Below are 21,406 nucleotides of genomic sequence, written 5' to 3' on the forward strand. Positions count from 1 at the left end.
TGTAAAATTTGGCTTAGAGATGCCCTTGTTCCACCTATGTATCTCCTGCTTCTTTATCTTCCCTCTAAGCAATGCCATTAGCTGCACATCCTTTAATTACTCTTCTCAGTGCCTTGTTACTGATAGGTCATCAGCTCTTTTTCAGCACTTGTAGCCTATATTTTTGCAACAAAATGCTATGCAAATCTGCTCAGTGTAATTATACTTCTCCTGGAATAACATCCCTCCTGCCTTTCTGTTTTGCTGACCTCAGCCTTCTCTTGCCTTTCCATTTTTTTCCCAAAGGAACAAATAAATAATCAGAAACTAAAGGGCATTAAATAATTGGCACTGAACAGGTAAAGCAGGAACGTGTGGCTTGCACATATTAAACTCCCTCTATTGTGCAGAACAGGTCAGTTGATCTGCATTGGAGGGAAGAAGGAGCAGTAAGCCTTAGAATCATGGAATCATAGACTCAAGCAGGTTGGAAGAGACCTCCAAGATCATCCAGGCCAACCTAGCAACCAGCCCTAGACAATCAACCAGACCATGGCACTAAGTGCCTCATCCAAGCTTTGCTTCAACACCTCCAGGGGTGGTGACTCCCCCACCTCCCTTTTCATATATAGTCCATCCAGAGCCTGAAGCCAAAGAGAAACAGCAATCTTCTAGCCAAAACCCTACCTGTGGTGGCTTAGGACCATCACAGCCCAGTTACATGCTCTGGAAACACTCCTGGTTCATCTGGATAGCAAGCAGACAGATGGAGCTGCCCTTATCTCATTCTAAACAGTGACCAGGACCAGTCCCCATCACTTCCCTGCCCAGCTGCTGCCAAAGGCACAGGATTTGCCCAGCACAACCTGTATTTGCATGGGCTACCTCCATACAGACCAGAAATACCAGCCTCAGAACTGACTCCTGTCTGTCAGACAACTCTCCCCAGCCCAGCAACCTCAACACAGCTGCCTGCAGACTGCTCACACCAACTAAATGCCAGATGGTTTGGTTAGGTTTTTTTTTCCTCTAAAAATTATGTAATTGAAGCTTTTTCATTCAATTCTAAGGAGCTCAGGGCTTAGTGGTTGGCTCCCTCTCCTCTGTGAGACATCTGTCAGACAAGAGATGCTGGGCAGCAGGGTAAGGGCAGTGATCTTCCCCCTCTACTCTGCACTGGTGAGACCCCACCTGGAGTACTGTGTCCAATTCTGGAGCCTCTGTTACAAGAGGGATATGGATGTGCTGGAGCATGTCCAGAGAAGGGCCACGAGGATGAGCACAGGGATGGAGCAGCTTTGCTATGAGAAGAGACTGAGGGAATTGGGGCTGTTCAGTCTGGAGAGGAGAAGGCTCCCAGGTGACCTTCTTGTGGCCTTTCAATATCTTAAGGGGGCCTACAAGAAAGCTGGGAAAGAGACTTTTTAGGCTGTCAAGGAGTGATAGGACTGGGGGGAATGGAACAAAGCTCTGGCCAGCCTGATCTAGGGCAGGGTGTCCCTGCCTATGGCAGGGGGGTTGGAACTAGGTGATCCTTGTGGTCCCTTCCAACCCTGACTGATTCTGTGATTCTATTCTATGAAATGAGTAGATTCAGACTGGATGTTAGGAAGAAGTTCTTCAGCATGAGGATGGTGAGACCCTGGAATGGGTCACCCAGGGAGGTGGTGGAAGCCTCATTCCTGAAGGTGTTTAAGGCCAGGATGGATGAGACTCTGGCCAGTCTGATCTAGCATGAGGTGTCCCTGCCCATGGCAGGGGGGTTGGAACGTGATGATCCTTGTGGTCCCTTCCAACCCTGACTGATTCTATGATTCTATGAGTCTTATGATTCTATGACCCTTATGATTCTATGACCTATGCCCAAAATATACCAAAGATCCTGTAAGCCCATGAGAGAAAAGGGAAGCACGGAATCTGTCCTGAGGTACATCTGGGAAGCTAAGCAGTGGCAGGGAATCACAAGAAGGCAAAGAAGAAGAATAAAGAATGTTCCAGCATGCCCTCTTCCAAGCACAAAGTTGCAGATACACCAAGGAGACTGGCTTCTCAGCAAATTGAAGCCACTTGACAGACAATGAGTTTGTTAGCAGCTGAACTCAACAAGGAGTGTGTCATCACCAAGCAGGCAAATGCTCGAAGAAGATTAACAATTGAGAGCAATTCCTCTGCGAGACACAAAGGCCTGGTTTCCTGTCAGAAGGAATTGAGCTGGAGGAAGACAAAAGCATCTCCCTGGTCTTTTTAGATCCATCTTATTGTATTGCCTTAATTGGTTGCAATAGTAGCCTCAACCAAACACAAGTTTTGCTGGCACATCATCCTTCCACTGCTGCTAGGAGTGAACTTTGGATCTCCTCAAAATAGCGGCTGACATCGGTGGGAATGGTGTCCTGTTGTGGCTTAGAGCTGGAAGCCATCACGGACAGCAACCCATGCCACAGCTGCATGTTGGCTTCCCCAAGCATTATCTGGGCTTGGGTACAGATATTCCTCAATTCAAGAGAGATGTTGAGGTGCTGGAAGGTGTCCAGAGAAGGGCAGCAAGGCTGGGGAGGGGCCTGGAGCAGAGCCCTGTGAGGAGAGGCTGAGGGAGCTGGGGGTGTGCAGCCTGCAGCAGAGGAGGCTCAGGGCAGAGCTCATTGCTGTCTGCAGCTACCTGAAGGGAGGCTGTAGCCAGGTGGGGTTGGGCTCTTCTCTCAGGCAAGCAGCAATAGAAGAAGGACACACAGTCTCAAGTTGTGGCAGGGGAGGTCTAGGCTGGATGTTAGGAGGAAGCTGTTGTCAGAGAGAGTGATTGGCATTGGAATGGGCTGCCCAGGGAGGTGGTGGAGGCATCATCCCTGGAGGTGTTTAAGAAAAGACTGGGTGAGGCACTTAGTGCCATGGTCTGGTTGACTGGCTAGGGCTGGGTGCTAGGTTGGCCTGGCTGATCTTGGAGGTCTCTTCCAACCTGGTTGATTCTATTCTGTTCTATATTCCCACTTTGGCTGCTTGCTCAGTCCTACAGATGCACTGGCCAAGCTGGAGGTGATTCAAAGCCACTCTCCAAGTCCCAACTAGTTTGATTCTAATGTTGCAGTGCCTGCAGAGAGGGAAACATCTGAGCTTAGACTGGCCTTTCAAACTCAGCAAGACTCTTCAAGCACCTCTAGACTAAGCAGCCTTGGGAGAATCACAGAATTGCTTCAGTAGGAAAAGGCCTTCCTGATCACTGAGTCCAACCACTCTCTAGCTCTGCCAAGGCTGGGGTTAAACCAACTCCCTCAGTACCACATCTCTGCCTCTTTCAAACACTTCCAGGGACAGAGACTCAACCTCCTCCCCAGAGAGTATGCTCTAGTAGTTGAGAACCCTTTCAATGAAGAAAATGCTTCCAATATCCAACCTCAACCTCCCCTGGCACAACTGGGAGCAGTCTAAGGTGCCCAAATCTTGAGGATGGCAGTGCCAGAAAAGCGCAGATCTCATTGGAGGTTATTCACTCAGAACTCTGCATCAGATTATTTCCCTCATCCTAGTTTACCATTCCATCTGTGTACTGGCTTCCCTCTCACTTTCTGAGTTGTATTCCCTCAGGAAATCTCACTCCTGCTCCCACTTCAGTTAAACACATTCCTCTGGCCGTAGTAGCCAAACCGTGGGAGCTCCATCACCTTCCAGAAGCTTATCTCAACCACTGCTGGCTCATCTGGAGATGCCCTTGTGCCTTCATCTGCTGCCAACAGGAACATCACTGAAGAATTTCTATTGCTCAGAAGCAGCATACAGGACTTTCCAAGAACCTGGAGGGTACTACACCAGCACAATCTGTCAACTGATCAAGCAAGCTTAGGTATTTTTAAGGTCTTGCAGTGTAAAGCTGTATTGACTCCAAGGGAACCACTAAGTCACACTCTGAGTCCATCTCTTTGTTGTTGGGTTGGTTTGGTTTTTCCAGGTTTCTGAATCTCCTGTAACATCAGGGCTCAGGAACAGTTCTGTCATAGGCTTTACAAACCTGCTGGCTTCCAGCAAGTGCCTCAAATCAAGTCTCACATTGGCACAGCATTAAACAAATCCCAATGCTCTCATTACTTTCTATCTTCAGGCAACTCAAAGCCTCTCTTCCCTCCTTCCCCCCAGCCTAGTCAGAGACAGAATAGGAAGCAGCATTAACCTCTCCTGTTAAAACCCAGTGCAAGGGCTTTTGGGGTGTGATCAGAAATCTTCCTAACGTTAGGAGGCTTTGCAAAAAATTCCCTGAGATAACTTTTTTTCCTTAGTGTCTGTGGGATTAGAGTCCAAAGACTAGTGACATGGTGGGACTGCTTCTATTTTCTCTCACAGACTTAAGCTCAAGCCTTCAAGAATCCCCACTCCATTTCCATCCATGAGCCTGGTGCCACGGTCATGCTCCCAAGTCAGCTACTTCCCCACCTCGTCCCTCCCCAAGGCAAGACCTGAACTTTCTTCCTGATCCACAGACACTATCCAATATGAAAGACATCATCTGTCATCTCACAGTCATCCTTGCTTAAATGTATGCTACCATATGGTATTAACTCCTAGTTGAGACACAACATTGCCCAAAGGGATCTGGAATTTGAATTGCTCGATACTGGCCATGAGGAAGAAGTTGTTGAGCATAAGAGTGGTGAGAGGCTGGAATGGGTTGCCCAGGGAGGTGGTTGAGGCCCCATGGCTGGAGGTGTTTGAGGCCAGGCTGGCTGAGGCTGTGTGCAGCCTGCTCTAGGGTAGGGTGTCCCTGGGCATGGAACTAGTTGATCCTTGTGGTCCCTTCCAACCCTGACTAGGATTCTATACTCTGATTTTCTGCATGGTAGTCCTCACCCTACTGACCTGTCTAAACTGTATGGTCTTCTGATGCAGAGTGAGAGCCCCAAAAGAACCTCAGAACCTGGCTTTTGGTCAAAACCCAACAAGCACTTTAAAAGATATTTATTTATGCAGAGCTGGTGCCTGAGAAGTGAGATCCACTCAAAGCCTCAGCTACAGTTACCATCTGAAACAGAGGACATTCAGGTCCATTTTGGCTTCCTATTTATAGACCCAACTTTAAATCTAAAGCAAACATGTTGATTTGCTTTAACAAGTAATACTCTGCCCCAAGCTAAAGACATGGCCCTGTACAAGCTGTGAGGAACATACTGCAAAACAAATTCAAACCCTCATCATATCTTAATTTGGTTTTGCTCAGTCAGTTTCACTGACATGTTTTTCATACAATCATAGAATCAACCAGGTTGGAAGAGACCTCCAAGATCATCCAGGCCAACCTAGCACCCAGCCCTAGACAAGCAACCAGACCATGGCACTAAGTGCCTCAGCCAGGCTTGGCTTCAACACCTCCAGGGATGATGCCTCCACCACCTCCCTGGGCAGCCCATTCCAATGCCAATCACTCTCTCTCTGGCAACAACTTCCTCCTAACATCCAGCCTGGACCTCCCCTGCCACAACTTGAGACTCTGTCCCCTTGTTCTATTGCTGGTTATCTGGCAGCAGAGCCCAACCCCACCTGGCTACAGCCTCCCTTCAGGTAGTTGCAGACAGCAATGAGCTCTGCCCTGAGTCTCCTCTGCTGCAGGCTGCACACCCCCAGCTGCCTCAGCCTCTCCTCACAGGGCTGTGCTCCAGGCCCCTCACCAGCCTTGCTGCCCTTCTCTGGACACCTTCCAGCACCCCAACATCTCTCTTGAATGGAGGAGTCCAGCACTGGACACAGCACTCAAGCTGTGGCCTGAGCAGTGCTGAGTACAGAGGCAGAATAACCTCCCTTGTCCTGCTGGCCACAATGCTCCTGAGCCAGCCCAGGATGCCATTGACTCTCTTGGCTACCTGGGCACACTGCTGCCTCATCTTCAGCCTGCTATGCACCAGTATCCCCAGGTCCCTTTCTTCCTGTCTGCCCTCCAGCCACTCTGTCCCCAGCCTGTAGTGCTGCTTGGGGCTGTTGTTGCCAAAGTGCAGAAGGCCTTTCTTGGTTTAGTCAAGCCTTCTGCAGGGGAAGAGATCTGTGAAATTACTCAGAGGCTTTGCTGTGCATTTTGAGTCCCCTCCTTTCATCTGGATTGCTGCATTAAATCAATCTGTTGACTCCTGGCAGATTGATTGTTTTCTTATACAGTAAATCAATGGTGCTCCGCTTCACTGTGTTTTCTACACATCCTCGACAGGACTTTCCCCCTTTCTTTTGGGTGAGATATTTATAATTCCCTTTAGGATCCGAATTCATGTTCAAGATTTAGCATCCTGTCTTTTTCATTTTCTTTCCCCTGACTTGAAGCAGAGTCCAGCTTAGTTAATTGCAGCATTTACTCACTGCGTGAGTAATCTTGCGTGCTTGCTTTCTAATTACTGCCTGTACAAACTGAAGGCACTGCAGGATCAGAAATTAACTCAGTCAGGTAATGTTTCCAAACCTTTCCAACCAGAGAATTTACAGATTCGAAGAAAAAAACCCCAACGAGTCACAGGGATTACAAAAGCCTCTTCCCCTCCCAGGCAATCCTTCGGCACAGCTTCTCTGGACAGCAGTACAAGCGAGATCAAGACCGTGCTGCCTCCACAAAGTGCCCTGCCACAGCTGTTCTTGCACTGCTGACAGTGCTGCCACTTGTAAATATGCAAGAAAGCAGCTAACCAGAGTTATTTATGCATGCAATAAGCCGTTATGAAAGGCAAAGGAAATGTGCAATTGCCTCTGTGTGTGCTGCTTCTGAAAGCTGGGCTCCAGCACTCAGTGGAAAACAATTCTCTCTAGGCTCCTGGTTATGGCAAGAGGAAAATTTCAGTGGGTTAAATCAAATTCGGAGCTCTCCCTCTACGCTGAAGGAAATGAAGAGGAAATACAGGGATTGATGCAGAGCCCAGGATGCATCCTCCCCTTGAAAGCTCCGGGTAACCCCGTCCTTTTCAAGGCCAGCTCTAGGTGTCACTGTGGGAACTGAATGTGATGCTCCTTTCCCAGCCACGGATTTGTTCCATTTAAACTTTAGCATCAAGAAAATGTCACCTTGGTGCTCCCTGCTCTTGGGAATTGCTTCTGGCACCGTTTTCATTTTAAAATAACACTGGGTGTTAGAGAGTGGTGTGAGCAGCTCGGAGAGATGGCGAGGGAGCAATCTGGGCACCACTCGCCCCCAGAAATGATGCGAGCTGAGCAGAGAACTTACAACGCGGCTAAGAAAGCTGTTTAGCTGCAGTTTGGATCTAATTACTGTAGGTACCAAGGACTCACACAGCAAATCACCTAATTCTATTAGAGCCAAAGCAAATCTGAGAGCTGGGAAGAAACTGGATAAAGCAACATCCCACTTAATCTAATGCGTGTAAGGCCGTGCATTTAATCGTCCTGCTCGCAAAAAAGGAGCCTGAAGATTGGGCACTGTGAAGCTTTGCTTCCAGTTTGTAGAATAGAATAGAATAGAATAGAATAGAATAGAATAGAATAGAATCAACCAGGTTGGAAGAGACCTCCAAGATCATCCAGGCCATCCTAGCATCCAGCCCTGTCCAATCAACCAGATTGGAAGAGATCTCCAAGATCATCCAGGCCAACCCAGCATCCAGCCCTGTCCAATCAACCAGGTTGGAAGAGATCTCCAAGATCATCCAGGCCAATCTAGCACCCAGCCCTATCCAGTCAACTAGAAAGTGCCTCATCCAGGCTCTTCTTGAACACCTCCAAGGATGGTGACTCCACCACCTCCCTGGGCAGCCCATTCCAATGCCAATCACTCTCTCTGACAAAAACTTCCTCCTAACATCCAGAATAGACCTCCCCTGGCACCACTTGAGACTGTGTTCCCTCCTTCTATTGCTGCTTGCCTGGCAGAAGAGACCAACCCCACCTGGCTACAGCCTCTCTTCAGGGAGTTGCAGACAGCAATGAAGTCTGCCCTGAGCCTCCTCTTCTCCAGGCTGCACACCCCCAGCTCCCTCAACCTCTCCCCATAGCATTTGTGTTCCAGGCCTTTCACCAGCTTTGTCTTGCTTCTAACCTGGCATCTGTGCAGTTGCCTCAAAAAAAAAACAAACAAAAAAAAGAAAAGAAAAAAGAGATATAATGCAAAAAGCAAAATAACAAAAAATTTGATATCTTAAAAAAAAACCCAACAAAATCAAACAGAGAAATTAGAAGACATGGAGAAATATGCAAAAAGAATATGGCAGCCCTCTAAATGTCCTCTGGTCAAATATATTGCTTTTCATTAATCAGCTTATATGCTTTTGAATCCTGCTGCTGCTCTGCAGCAAAGCTGAAAACTGGCAGGTGTTATTTTAAAACCCTTAATTTTAAGCCCTCCAAGAATTTATGATGCTAAATAAGAGATGCTTCACTACATAATAATAATAATAGTAATAATAATCAAGTGTATTAGCAATATGCTCTGTCTGCTTTGCAACCTGGCAAAGCTCCTGAATCCCCCCCATAGCCAGGCAGTTGATGCTACCAGCAAAATTCAGATCCTGGTATGTCTGCATTGGCAAAAGTTTCCTTCTGCTTCTACAGATCTGAGTCTAGAGTGGGATTTATGAGTAAGAATCATCTCCTGTCAGTTCCCACAGTGACCAATGCCTAAGCTAAAGGTGCTTCATGTTGTAGTTTATGGAAATTAGGTTGACACATTGACAGAAACCACGGCTCTGTGTTTTTGTTAGGGGCATAAGAGGCCCTACCACGTTCTGAAGAGCCTTGTTCAAACATTTACAGTGAGACAATCCCCTAGGAAATTGCTAATAACAATCATAAATCTTCCTCTGTGCTCCTGTGGCTCCTTCCCCCCCCCACCACTGATGTGAAAGCTCTATCAAAATCATAATTAATGGCAAGCTCATGACACACCCATATGACACATTAGGGGAAACCATAGCCCCAGGGAAGCACATGGCAAAACTTCCACTTACATCACAGGGGTCAGGATTTCACTCCTATTTTTTATGATAACCATTTTGCTGCTAGGTTAATTAAAGCATAGAGAGGTTAAGCAACATGCCAAGAAACAAAGTGAAGATCGAGTCCAGAAGAGCAAGTGAAGAGTGAGTACCAAACTATTATTTCTCATTCCTGCCTCTTTTTTTCTCCCACCAGTTTCTACACCTCTACATCAACTTTAACCTTCCCACTACTCTGCAGAAGTGACAAACTTCACGGCTTAAATGTTGCTGAGTCTGCTGCAAACACTGCTCTGATCCTGCATAGACACAGCTGAGCTCTAATGTGAAGAAGCAAACAGAGATCCATGCCCTTAGCAGCCATGCAGTACAGAACACTGCTGCAGCCAATGGCTTTTGTGTAAACCTCAAAAGTGAACCAGGAAATGGTTTGGTTAAGTATCACCTCTGCAAAAAAGCCGGAGACAGCCTGGGCACTGCCTGGGGCACCTCTGCTCTCTTTGAGGAACAAGAAAGATCAGGGCCTGCATCTAATCTTCAATGGATGTGCTCAAAATGCAATGATAACACATGTTATAAAGTGCTGTCTCAATCCCCACCTGCACGTGGGGATTCCAGAAATCACTTAGTGTTGAGGGAGGAGGTCTGGAAAGGTGAAGGCTATGTCAAGGAGAAAATCACTCAGGCCATCACCATGCAGTGTCCTCCTTGCCCTCCAGCACAGACCAGAGAAGCACAGGCAGAATCTGCTGCTACCTGCAGTGTCACATGTGAGCTAGAGAAGGGAAAGCACATGGCACAGTTGTCAAACCTGATCTCCTGAAAGAATCACTCCAATCCAGAGCAAAAAAACTCATCACGGATTAACAAGCCAGCCTGTGTTTGTCATCTCTTCTAAGTGCTGACTGCATCCCTGGATGGCACCCGGGTACCACAGACTGCCATATTCAGAACCCAGCCCTGTCGTAGCTCAGAGCAGGGCTGTGTGCTGAGTACAGCCACTGAACAGCTCCATTCATAGAGGTGAAGCTCTCCTGTGGCATCCTGCATTTTACACCTACTCTATGCAGATCAGCAAAGTCAGTCCACTCTTGATGACCAAGGACCTCCTTTATTTCTGCTCAGCAGCCACTGTGATTCACAGGACGGGAAACACAAACCTTAGGGCTGCTCATGCTATTCTTGCCCAGGCCATTTCCTGCTGAGGCCAGGGGAATTTTTGCCTTGCAGGGTTAAAGACCTGCTGACCTCATCCCACAGTGCCAACACACCATCAGCACTTTTACAGAGCTCCTGCTATTTCATCCCCCTGAAATGGACTTAGCAACTTTGTGGTCAGCGCAAATACCTTCATTTTCTGCGTGGCCAATGGAAACTGCTGGCTCTGCTTCAGCTCTCTACCCCTGGAAACCATGGGGATGTACATTTGTTTAGTAACCAAGGGCTTTCATTTGGGGTTGGGCTTCCCCCCCCACCCCGTGCAGCTATGCAGCCGAATTCAAGGAGATGCACGCTGTTATTAAAGAGCCCTGGATGAAAGCCCCGAACTGTGTCACCTTGTTTAACCAGAACCAAAGGCTGACAGAGGCACATCCCCGTTTGTGGATTTACAAGCAGGGTAAACAGAGATGAACCCTCTCTCCAGCGGGAGGCTGGCTTGCCTGGAGCTCCCCGCATGATGCCTGGGGAAGCTGCAGCTCTTCCAGCCGCAGAGCCCCGCGGTGCCGGATGCTCCCGCAGCCATGGCTGCAGGGCTGCAGGTCAGCTGCCTCGCCTTCCTCGGGGAAAGGAGCTCTGCCAGACGCAGCCTCTTCAATGACAATCAGCTAGTAACACAAACCTAGCTCCTGCAAGATGCTGTCTGCTTTTTGCCACCCTCTTTAAAATGGTCCTTGGGGGGCTGGACCAGATGATCTTTCGAGGTCCCCTCCAGCCCCTGACATTCTATGTTTCTATGACTTAAAACAACTGAACAGAGCACTCTCAGCCTGATGGTGGCTAGAGGGTCTCTGAAACGAAGGGGATTTGCCTTGCTGGCAGACTTTGCAATTACTCAGGTAATACAGAGCTGGCAATATCTCTTCACAGGGCAAGTCAGTGCAGATGATGAGGAGCAATGTTGTAGGCACACCAGAGAGAAGCCATGCAAAATATTCACATCCAAACAGCAGTGAGACCCTGAACAATGAGCAAATAATGATTAAAAAACGATAGATATGTCCACACATACCAACACTGGTTATCTTTTGGGAGACCAGGTCTTGCAGTAAAGCCTCAATTGCAGGATTATGTCTGGAATACAACTCGTACCGATTAATGCCAATGTGGAATTTTAACCAGTTTGGGTAGGAGTCTATGGAGGTTTCTCCAGTTGGTAAAAATTCTTCATGGTCTTCGTTTTGCCTACCACCAAAAAGAAAAAAAAAAAAATAGAACACAACAGAAAAAAAAAATTAGGAGAAAGAAATAATGTAACAGGCATCAAGACACAGGGGCATCAAAACGTGACAACTCGGAAAGGCAAAGCGCTACTGAGGTGGGAGAAGCCCCTGAGTTGTCCCTGTAGTGGCTGCGTGCCATGAGCTTGATCCCACCTGGGGCCAAGGGGGAGGTGGAGATGGATTTTCACCTCTACTTAAAATCATGCCTGATTTAAAGCTCATGAAAAGTCAGAAGCAAAACTCAGTGTGACATCACCGAGCATTAGCAGAGGCCCTTATACAGCAGGAGCACGGAGCTGTGAATTTTATATCGCGCCGAGGCTGTATTATGTTGCACACAGCTTTTACAAGCGTGACCCAAACAACAGCAGCATCCTGCACCCTTATTTAACAGAGAACTGGGCCTGGAAACCAAGAGTGCAGCAGTAACTTGACCTGTAGTACAAAAGGCTCCCACACCCACTTCTCTTCCTTTAAAATAGAGAGCCAGAAGAAACTGGAGCAATTTGAGCTGGTCGCTGAAGTAACTCTGGATGGTTTTGCCCCTTCCCCAGCAGTAGGATGCACTTACAGAAAGGAAGTGTTAGAATTCATTTCAAGCCTGATTTTTCCCATTAGTTGTGTGAACTTTGGCTGCAGCCACTGAGGAGATGATGTACAACAAGCAGCTGCATTGTGGACACCAGTGACAATTCCACTTTTCACCTACCGAGCACACTATCACATATCTTCCATCCAAAGCCCTCTGTGGTTTTAGTCATCTCCAGATGTTCAGATGTTTGTGAGTATTTTTTTCCTTTCTTTCTTTTTTCTTTCCCAGAACTTTTCCAGAGGGTTGGGCTGTTTTGTTTTTTTTTCCCCACTTCACAGTCAGCTTTGGTTATTAGATGGAAGAAACCCTGGACAATTCACATGGTGGTAGGGAGGAAATCAGAAATATTTGTCCTCTCTTTTCTAAAGGTTTAGACCATGCTGGCTGCTCTGTGGCTTGACAGAGCTTTTGCACGGTACAATGCAGCTGTTTAAACATTACAGTGGCAGGGTGTTTGGAAGAGGGTGCTGTTGTATCAGACAAGGCTTTTGATTTCTCAGTCATTCAAATTTCTCAGCATTTCTTCCAAGCCAACAGGGCATACAATTCACAGAGGCAACTAACTGCTTTGAAGGCTGGAGTGCAGTACTGGCGCTAGGACCCAGGAAATTAATTGAGGATGAAAAATGCAGCACAGATCCCATCCTGAAGGCAGGAATACCTGCTGGGATGGTTGCCTTTGTGATACTAGACCTTGCTTTTCAGAAAAGTTGATGTATCACTGCCTGGTCTCATTGCTTATCCCTACAGCTCAGAGGGGGGAGGCTTGGGAAGCGCTGGAGAGAGGCTCACCGTGCTCTCACCCGGTCTCTTGCACTGTTTTCTTGGCAGCATCTGCCTCTGGATGCAAGCTGGGGGTGGGATATTGGAGCATACGGACCTTTGGTCCTGCTCTGTGTTTATTCTGTATTTCATGGCATTTACCGGGAGGAACACTACCGGTCACGCCTGTGTGCCACTTCTCTTTCTCCTAGTGACACCGAATCACTCCGTTTAACCCCTCTGCCTACTCCAGACCGGCCATGACATCCATTCTCCCTAGCGCTCGGCTCAAAAACAACGTTATAAAACAGAGAGCAGCCACCCGGGGAAGTGCCGTGCCACGTTTCCACACCGACCGCCCAGCATCCCCTCCAGGCCTCCCTCCCACTGCCGAGGCACCCCTGCTCGGGCCAAATCTCACGCTTGGTACCGAGCCCCGCCAACCCGAGCTGAGCCAACCCGGGGCAGTTTCCCCCTGGCCTCGCCCCCGCCCCCGGTACTCACCACTCGGTCTGCTCGGCCGCCCGCGGGTTGAACCTGATGTCGCTGTTGACATTGAAGAGGAGGTCGCCGTCGGCCAGCGGGGGCAGGGCGAGGCGGTAGAGCGGGTGCTGGAAGAGGGCGGCCAGCGGGGCAGCGGCGGCGGCGGCGGGGGGCGGCGGGCGCGGTGCCCCGGGGGGGATCAGCCGCCGCGTCCGCGCCCCCTCCGCCCCCCCGCCGTCCGCACCGGCTCCGCCGCCGCCCGCCGCCCGCTCCGCCGCTTCCCGCGATTGCGAGGAGAGGTTGGAGCCTGGCTCGGCGCTGAAGTCCTGCAGGATCCGCAGCGTGTGCTTGCTGGGCCAGCGCGGCGCGGCGCGGGGCGGCGCGGCGGCGGGCGGCGGGCAGGAGCAGCCGGGGCGGCCCTCGGTCCCCCGCCGCTCCAGCCGCGGCAGCAGGTCGATCATGATGTGCATGGTGCAGGCGACGAGGAACACCATGAGGATCAGCACCCGGAACTTGCGGACCAGGAGCATTTTCATGGCCGGGGCGGCTAATAAATTACCGGGGGAGGGGGAGGGAGGGGAGGCGGCAGGGTCGGCCGGGAGCGCTTTCGTGGAAAAAGCCCGGGCGGGCGTGGGTCTTCCAGCTCCCCCCCCGGGATCGTGGCTTTCTCCTTTCGGATCGGGATGCGAGCGATCAAGTCAATAAAGTTATCTCCATAGGCGCCGAGAAATAAACAGGCTAAAAACAATAGGTCCTCATTTCTCAGTAGCATCAAGAACTTAGGAGGGGGAAGGGATAAAAAAGGATAATAATAATAATAATAATAATAATAATAAAAATGAACACCGGACCGAGCCTTTAAAATCAATCGGAAAACAATGCCAGCGGCATTGCTTTGTAGAAAGCCATCTGTTCACGATTCCTCTCTCTTCTTGTTACAGAGATCACAACAAAAAGGGAAAACTGGCTCTTGAAAAGGAACCGGCATCAGACACTAGCTGTGATTCAATAAAATAATAATAATTACAATTAAAAAGAAAAATAAAGGAAAAGAGTCGCGGAGGAGGAAAGGGGGGGAGGGTGGGGGAGTGGGGAGAAGAATAATATTACGAAAACCTGGACGTAAAGGCAGCAGAAGAAAAAAGATCATCCATAATATTTGGCTGTGCTGGAAACGCTGACTCCTTTCCTTTCAATCTGCCCAGTGATGCAGCAGAAGCGCTCTCCCGCTCGCTCTCGCTCCCTCTCTTCTCTGAGGCTGTTTAAGAACATGGGCTGGAAAATCATTTTCTTAGAGCAGTTGCAGTTTCTTCATCCATCGCGTCCAGCGCTTGGGAGAGATGAATATGTTCAACTGAGCTCGAGTCTGGGTGGCTGCTGTATCCAAGCTGGGCTTTTGCTTTGGCTTGGGTTGGTTTTTTTTGGCCGCAAAATTGTCTGGTGGCACAACTGCAACATAAAGGTTAAATATGGCACAGAAGAAGAGGAAAGAGAAAGGGAAAGGGAAAAAAAAACAGGAAGGGAGGGGAGGGAGGATTAGAGGAAAGAAACTAATATAAATCAGTAGAGGTTCTTTTTAGCAAAGAGGTCCCGGCTTTGATCTCTGCTGGGTCTTACAGATCCGCCTTTTAGAGAGAGAGAGAGAAAGGAAAAGAGAAAGGGGGAGAGGAGGGAAGAGGAGGGGGGGGAGAGAGAGATCTTTGGCAGGTGCAGAGTGAAAACCTCTTTCAGCTACACTGAATTCTGGAGACTGGTTGGACTAGTAGCTCTGCAGCTCCAGCTTTCAGTGGGTGTGTTAAATATTATGAGCGAGCCATGATTCCTGCCTTCCTCACGTCATAGTTAGGAGATTGGCTAAATAAACGCTACAGTGATAGTAACAGGAAAACCTCAACCGAAAGCTGCTTGCTGGTTTATTTTTTTTCCCCCCTCCCCTCCTCCCTCCTTCCCACCCCTCTTTTCATTCTACTGCAGCTCCAACTGGGGCAAGGAGAGGGCGTCTGTTCCACAAAGGTTTCAAAATTAAAAAAAAAAATAACAAAAAGGAAAAAAAAAAATGAATTAAAGTGGTAGCAGAGAGAGAGAGGAATCTGCGCTAACAGCGCAGCAAAGTAGGAGCGCGGTCGGTGTTGCCCAGGCTGGCAGCAACGATTCTGCTCGGTCATTGCCTGGGCTGAGAGCTGCCTGCCAGCCTTTCAGCCCCTCTCCAGCGCAAGGTCATCACGGCAAGCCCTGTGCTCCACTCCCCCCGGAGGAACAGCTTTGCCTTAATCCGCGATCCTGCGGGCTGTGATAATCCGGCAGCGTGCTGCGGCGTAATCTTGCTGCTCGCCGGCTGCTCTTAGCTGCGCAGTCGGCTCCCTGCCTGGGTGGCCTAATGCCTTATGGAGCTGGTTGGTGGTCCCGAGGTCAGCGCAGCCTTCGGAGCCCAGTGAGTGCCGTTGATGGTTGTCTGAGGTTGAGGGGAGTCTGGAGGATGGGAAAAGCTGCTCCAGTGGTCTCCTGGTGATGAGGCAGTGATGCTCTGGGCTGCTGATTTTGTCTTTCGAGCAGGGGGTCCACTGGATTTTTTGCAGGGCCCGGGGCTCACTTTGCTCAGGAGCTTTCTTTTGCTACTTCAGATGGAAATTATCTATCCCCAGCATTTGTCCCCTGTTCACGTGAAACAAAGGATTAGCAGCATAACTTCTCTGAGGCTGCATTCAGAGGCAACTTCACCTACGTGTCTCCTGCTTGCTCCTTTACTCCCAGGGCAGGAGCACCAAACCTACCTCAGTATGCTAACCACAGGTTAATGGTCTCTTCGGGACTGCAACTGATGTTTTAGACTATAAATCCTTTCAGCATTCACTCTGACAGTATCTGACTCTTCAGAGGCTGTCAAGAGTCCTGCAGATCGATCAATAGTCACTGAGTGGGGCTGCAGTAGGAATGAGAAAGGTGAAGTGACCTCAGCAACGGTTATAAAGATGTAAAGGTGAGTGCCAGGAGGATGGAACCAGGCTCTGCTGGGTGATGCCAGATGACAGGACAAGGGGCAGTGGGTGGAAGTTGAGGCATAGAATGTCAGGGGCTGGAAGAGGCCTCAAAAGCTCATAAAGTCCAGCCCCCTCCCAGAGCAGGATCTCCTGTACCAGGTCACGCAGGAATGCATCCAGGTGGGTTCCAAACATCTCCAGAGAGGGAGACTCCTCAACCCCCCTGAGCAGCCTGTTCCAGTGTTGTGTCACCCTCACAGGGAAAAAAATCCTCCTCATGTTTAAATAAAACTTCCTCTGCCTCAGCTCCCACCCATTGCCCCTTGTCCTGGCACTGGGCATCACTGAGCAGAGCCTGGCTCCAGCCTCCTGCCACTCACCTTTACATCTTTATAACCATTGCTGATGTTATCTCTCAGTCTCCTCTTCTCCAAGCAGCACAGCCCCAGCTCCCTCAGGCTCTCCTCATAGCATAGATGTTCCATTCCCTTCAGCATCTTCATGACCCAGCACTGGACTCCCTCCAGCAGTTTTATGTCCCTCTTGAACTGGGGGTCCCAGAACTGGACACAATACTCCAGATATGGCCTCAGCAGGGCAGAGTAGATGGGCAGGAGAACCTCTCTCGACCTACTAACCACAGCACTTCTAATACACCCCATAATGGCATTGCCCCTCCTGGCCACAAGAGCACATTGCTGGCTTATGTTCAACCTCCCATAAGATAGGACCCCCAAATCCTTTTCCCCTGGTAAAGCAGGAGAATGATGTGAAGACACAGTTAGCTTTCCCCTCTCCTGTGTGGGCTCCATCTCTAGCCCATATCAAGACAAGGAAGGTACCAGCTTCCCATTGGGTTTTTTTCTCATGGATATGGGCAGGAACATAGTCTTGCTCTGGTTTTGGAGCCTCTGGGCCTTGGGTGTGTGTGAGGGGCCCATCCCACCTCACTAATCATCTGTTTGGGAACACAAAGTGACAGTCTCAAGATTGCATTTCTGTTGGTGGCCTCACAAAGCTAGCAGGGGGAGGAGTGTTTGGGTGAGGCTGGAGATGGGAACGTGAATGTCTGCTGGAATGGGAAGACTCAGGTGGCTTGTGGTCAGGAAGCCACTAAGATGTGTCAGGAGCTGGTCTGCAGGTCAGGACAGCCTGGAAATTGATCAGCTCAGGAGATGAAGGTGATGGGGATAACAGATAAGGAGCAGGTAGGGCAGGCAGGCTCAGGGACCATGTCTAAGGGCTACCAAAGCTGGAGCAGCTTCCCAGGACACCCTTGTTGCTGACATTGAGCAAGAATGAGCTTAGTGCAGAAAAGCTTTTGTGCTTATGCTGGGATCTGGGGTGTGTGTAACCCACTCCCTTTTCCTGTTGTAAGGGAAGAAATGGGAATTTTTGTCCAGACAGCTGGATTTCAGCTCTGCCATCCCTGTCTGTGTGATCTTTGATCACATTGAATGATTCTGTGCTCCACAACCTCCCTGGAGGTGTTCAAGGCCAGGTTGATGGGGCCTTGAGCAACCTGTTCTAGCGGGAGGTATCCCTGCCTATGGCAGGACATTGGAACTGGATGATCTTTGAGGTCCCTTCCAACCTAATCCATTCTAGGATTCAAAGGTCACATTGGGTGATTCTGTGCTCCACAACCTCCCTGGAGGTGTTCAAGGCCAGGTTGATGAGGCCTTGAGCATCCTGTTCTAGCAGGAGGTATCCCTGCCTCTGGCAGGGCATTGGAACTGGATGGTCCTTGAGGTCCCTTCCAACCTAATCCATTCTAGGATTCTATGACATTAATAAAGGATTACATAGAGCTCATTCCAGTGAAATCAGCTCCTTTTATATCAACACTTCATTTTCTCTACCTTTTTTTTCTTGCCACCAAATGGAAACAGCTTTTCTCTCTTTGCTTAGGCTTGTTGGAGCATTATGGGCAATTTCACATGGTTACAACCAGGAGCCAGGAGTGCTTTGGGCCTTGCCTCCATATCACAAATTAACCTTCAGCCTTTTGTTTGCCCTTTCTGCCTTTCATTGATTTAATAGGCACAATCAAGAATCCAGGGGTGGCCATTGACATATACCCTGGAATTTCTGCTTTGTTTTTGTGCATGAGTTGCTGACTTATCTGCTGGTGACATCGAGGTAGAGGTTTATTTCCCCCATTTCTTGATCCAGTTGCCTCACTGAGCAGAAACAATGGTGGCTGTACGTGGTAATGCATTTGGGTAAATAAATGAAGCATGGATTTGGGGTGAGTAAACATAGCCAGCTATTATTTTCCTTCAGAAGGTTACAGCCCTCTGATGTAAAGGGCTGAATGCAGCAGGGCAAACTGCAGGTCAGGCTCGGCTGCACATTTTCCATCAACCTAATATTTTTATTGTTCTTTCTAATGGAAAAAAAATGGATTTTCCTTCCTGAAAACATCTATGATGCTGGAAGTCCTGAGGGCATCACATGCCTTGCCTGGCCGCTGCGATGCTCCTGCCTGGGGTGCTCGTTCTGCTCTCCTCTTTCCTGCCTCTGAAGATCCACAAACTGACCCAATTTACTCGCCTTGTAAACAGAAATTACTCTGCCAGTCTAAGGGGTGCTGCATATTAACATCCCACACTGTGAAAATCTCTGCAGAGATCTAAACACAGCCAGAATGAAGAGATGACAATCACAGCAAGGCTTTCTGTGCCCTTGGTAGTATAATGCTGAACCATAGAATGGTCTGGAAGGGACTTTCAGAGGTCATCTAGTCCAATCCCCCTGCAGTCAGCAGGGACATCCCCCTCTGGAGAAGAGGAGGCTCAGGGCAGAGCTCATTGCTGTCTGCAGCTCCCTGAAGGGAGGCTGTAGCCAGCTGGGGGTTGGTCTCTTCTCCCAGACAACCAGCAACAGAACAAGCTGTGCCAGGGGAGGTCTAGGCTGGGTGTTAGGAGGAAGTTGTTGTCAGAGAGAGTGATTGGCATTGGAATGGGCTGCCCAGGGAGGTGGTGGAGTTGCTGTGCCTGGAGGTGTTGAAGCCAAGCCTGGCTGGGGCACTTAGTGCCATGGTCTGGTTGACTGGATAGGGCTGGGTGCTAGGTTGGCCTGGATGACCTTGGAGGTCTCTTCCAAGCTGGTTGATTCCATGATTCTCTGATTCCTGTGTGAATGCAAACATAGAGTTCTGCTGAGTCCTGCACAGTCACTTGTAAACTGGATCAGATTGCTGAGAGCCTGAGGTTAGGCCTCACCTTCAGTACCTCCAGGGATGGGGCTTCAACTACCAGCCTGAGGAGCCTGTTCCAGTCTTCCATCACCTTCACGGTGCAGAACTTGTTCCTAACATCCAATCTAAGTCTCCTCTCAAAAAAAAAAAAAAAAATGGAGTGCTGCTGGACCAGAAGCTCAACAGGAGCCAGCAGTGTGCACTTGCAGCCCAGAAACACAACCAGAGCCTGGGCTGCAGCAGAAGTGTGGCCAGCAGGGCCAGGGAGGTGATTCTCCCTCTCTGCTGTGCTCTGCTGAGACCCCACCTGGAGTACTGCATCCAGCTCTGGAGCCCCTGGGACAAGAGGGATGTGGAGATGCTGGAGATGAGCACAGACTGAAGGAGTTTGGGCTGTGCAGTCTGGAGAAGAGGAGGCTCTGAGGTGACCTTCTTGTGGCCTTCCAGGATCTGAAGAGGGCCTGCAAGAAAGCTGGGGAGGGACTTTTGAGGCTACAGGGAGTGAGAGGACTGGGGTGAATGGAGCAAAGCTGGAGGTGGGGAGAGTCAGCCTGGCTGTGAGGAAGAAGTTGTTGAGCAGGAGAGTGGTGAGAGGCTGGAATGGGTTGCCCAGGGAGGTGGTTGAGGCCCCATGGCTGGAGGTGTTAGAGGCCAGGCTGGCTGAGGCTGTGTGCAGCCTGCTCTAGGGTAGGGTGTTCCTGGGCATGGCAGAGGGCTTGGAACTGACTGCTCCTTGTGGTCCCTTCCAACCCTGACTGATTCTATGAGAATCACTTTATTGCTAAGGAATGTGCTTGATACTCAGCAGAAGGAAACTCCTTAGGCCTGATTCTTGTTTGGTCTGTGAAGGATGAGTGATACTCGTTGGAAGGGATGTGGTAATACTTTGTTCTGTTTTTCTTTTCTTGTAATAAAGCAGTCTAATGTTGTCTCAGTTGCCTTCCAGCTTGGGATTTTGTTAGATGTGTGGTCGTTTTGAAACAAATCTTAACCAAGTGTCCTCCCCCAGATGGAGCAGGCAGTGTGGTCAGCCTCTCCTTCCCGGAATGGTTTCGTTATGGTTGACTGGAGGGGCAGTGAGCTGCAGGCTTGAGCGAGTGATGAGAGGAGGGTGTGGGTGGGGAATGGCTGAGAGCAGCCCTGAGGAACAGGCCCTGGGGGTCTGGGGTGATGCAAAGCTCAACAGGAGCCTGCAGTGTGAGTGCAGCCCAGACACAACCCTGTGCTGGGCTGCAGCAAGAGCAGTGTGTACACAGGGCAAGGGAGGGGATTCTGCCCCTTGGCTCTGCTCTCCTCACACCCCACCTGCAGTCCTGGGTGCAGTTCTGGAGCCCCCAGCACAAGAAGGACATGGAAGTGTTGGAGCCAGTCCAGAGGAGGCCACCAAGATGATTGAGAGCTGGCGGAGCCCTGCTCTGAGGACAGGCTACAAGAGCTGGGGCTCTGCAGCCTGGAGAAGAGAAGGCTTCAAGGAGACCTTAGAGTGACCTTCCAGTATCTGAAGGGAACCTAGAGGAGGACTGGGGAGGGACTATTGACAAGGTCTGGGAATGACAGGATGAGTAGTGTGTTCAAACTGGCAGAGGGGAGATTTGAAGTAGATGTTAGGACTGAGAGTTCTCTACAGTGAGGGTGGTGAGACACTGGCACAGGTTGCCCAGGGAGGTGTTCAAGGCCAGGTTGGATGAGGCCTTTTGCAGTCTGTTCTGGTGGGAGGTGTCCCTGCCCATGGTAGGGGGTTGGAACTGGCTGATCCTTGATGTCCCCTCCAACCTATAGCATTCTGTGATTCTACAACATGTGGTTGGCTCCCCCTGTTACCAGCAGAGCTGCCTGGTACTGTCACATCAGCTGAGCTGGGCAAAAGTGGCTCAATCTATGCATTCATCCCCAGCCTCCCCCAATTTCAGAAAGCTGAAACTTCCAACTTCAGTCTTATGCCTTCAATGTCCCCATTCTTTAATTTGGGCTGCACTCTTCTGGATTATCCAAAACCCCAGGCATTGCTTGGTAAACCTGTTGAAAGCAGAGGAGCCATTATTTGACTGAGGCAATGAAACAGAAGGCTT

At 49.7% G+C, this 21,406-nt stretch overlaps 1 protein-coding gene across 1 annotated transcript in view; it reads right to left on the reverse strand.

Moving 5' to 3' along the window:
• The window catches only part of FAM20C (FAM20C golgi associated secretory pathway kinase), a 96,996-nt gene extending 81,960 nt beyond the window's left edge, over positions 1 to 15,036 (reverse strand). Inside the window, exons 1-2 of the mRNA XM_064153738.1 lie at positions 13,179 to 15,036; positions 11,110 to 11,282 (exon numbers count right to left, since the gene is read on the reverse strand). Coding sequence (XP_064009808.1) covers positions 11,110 to 11,282; positions 13,179 to 13,693 — 688 coding nt within the window. The 5' untranslated portion in view covers positions 13,694 to 15,036. The remainder of the gene's footprint in view (positions 1 to 11,109; positions 11,283 to 13,178) is intronic.
• Positions 15,037 to 21,406: the final 6,370 nt, after the last annotated feature.

The sequence above is a fragment of the Pogoniulus pusillus genome, chromosome 13 (assembly GCF_015220805.1).
Source record: "Pogoniulus pusillus isolate bPogPus1 chromosome 13, bPogPus1.pri, whole genome shotgun sequence".
Taxonomy (NCBI): Eukaryota; Metazoa; Chordata; class Aves; order Piciformes; family Lybiidae; genus Pogoniulus; species Pogoniulus pusillus.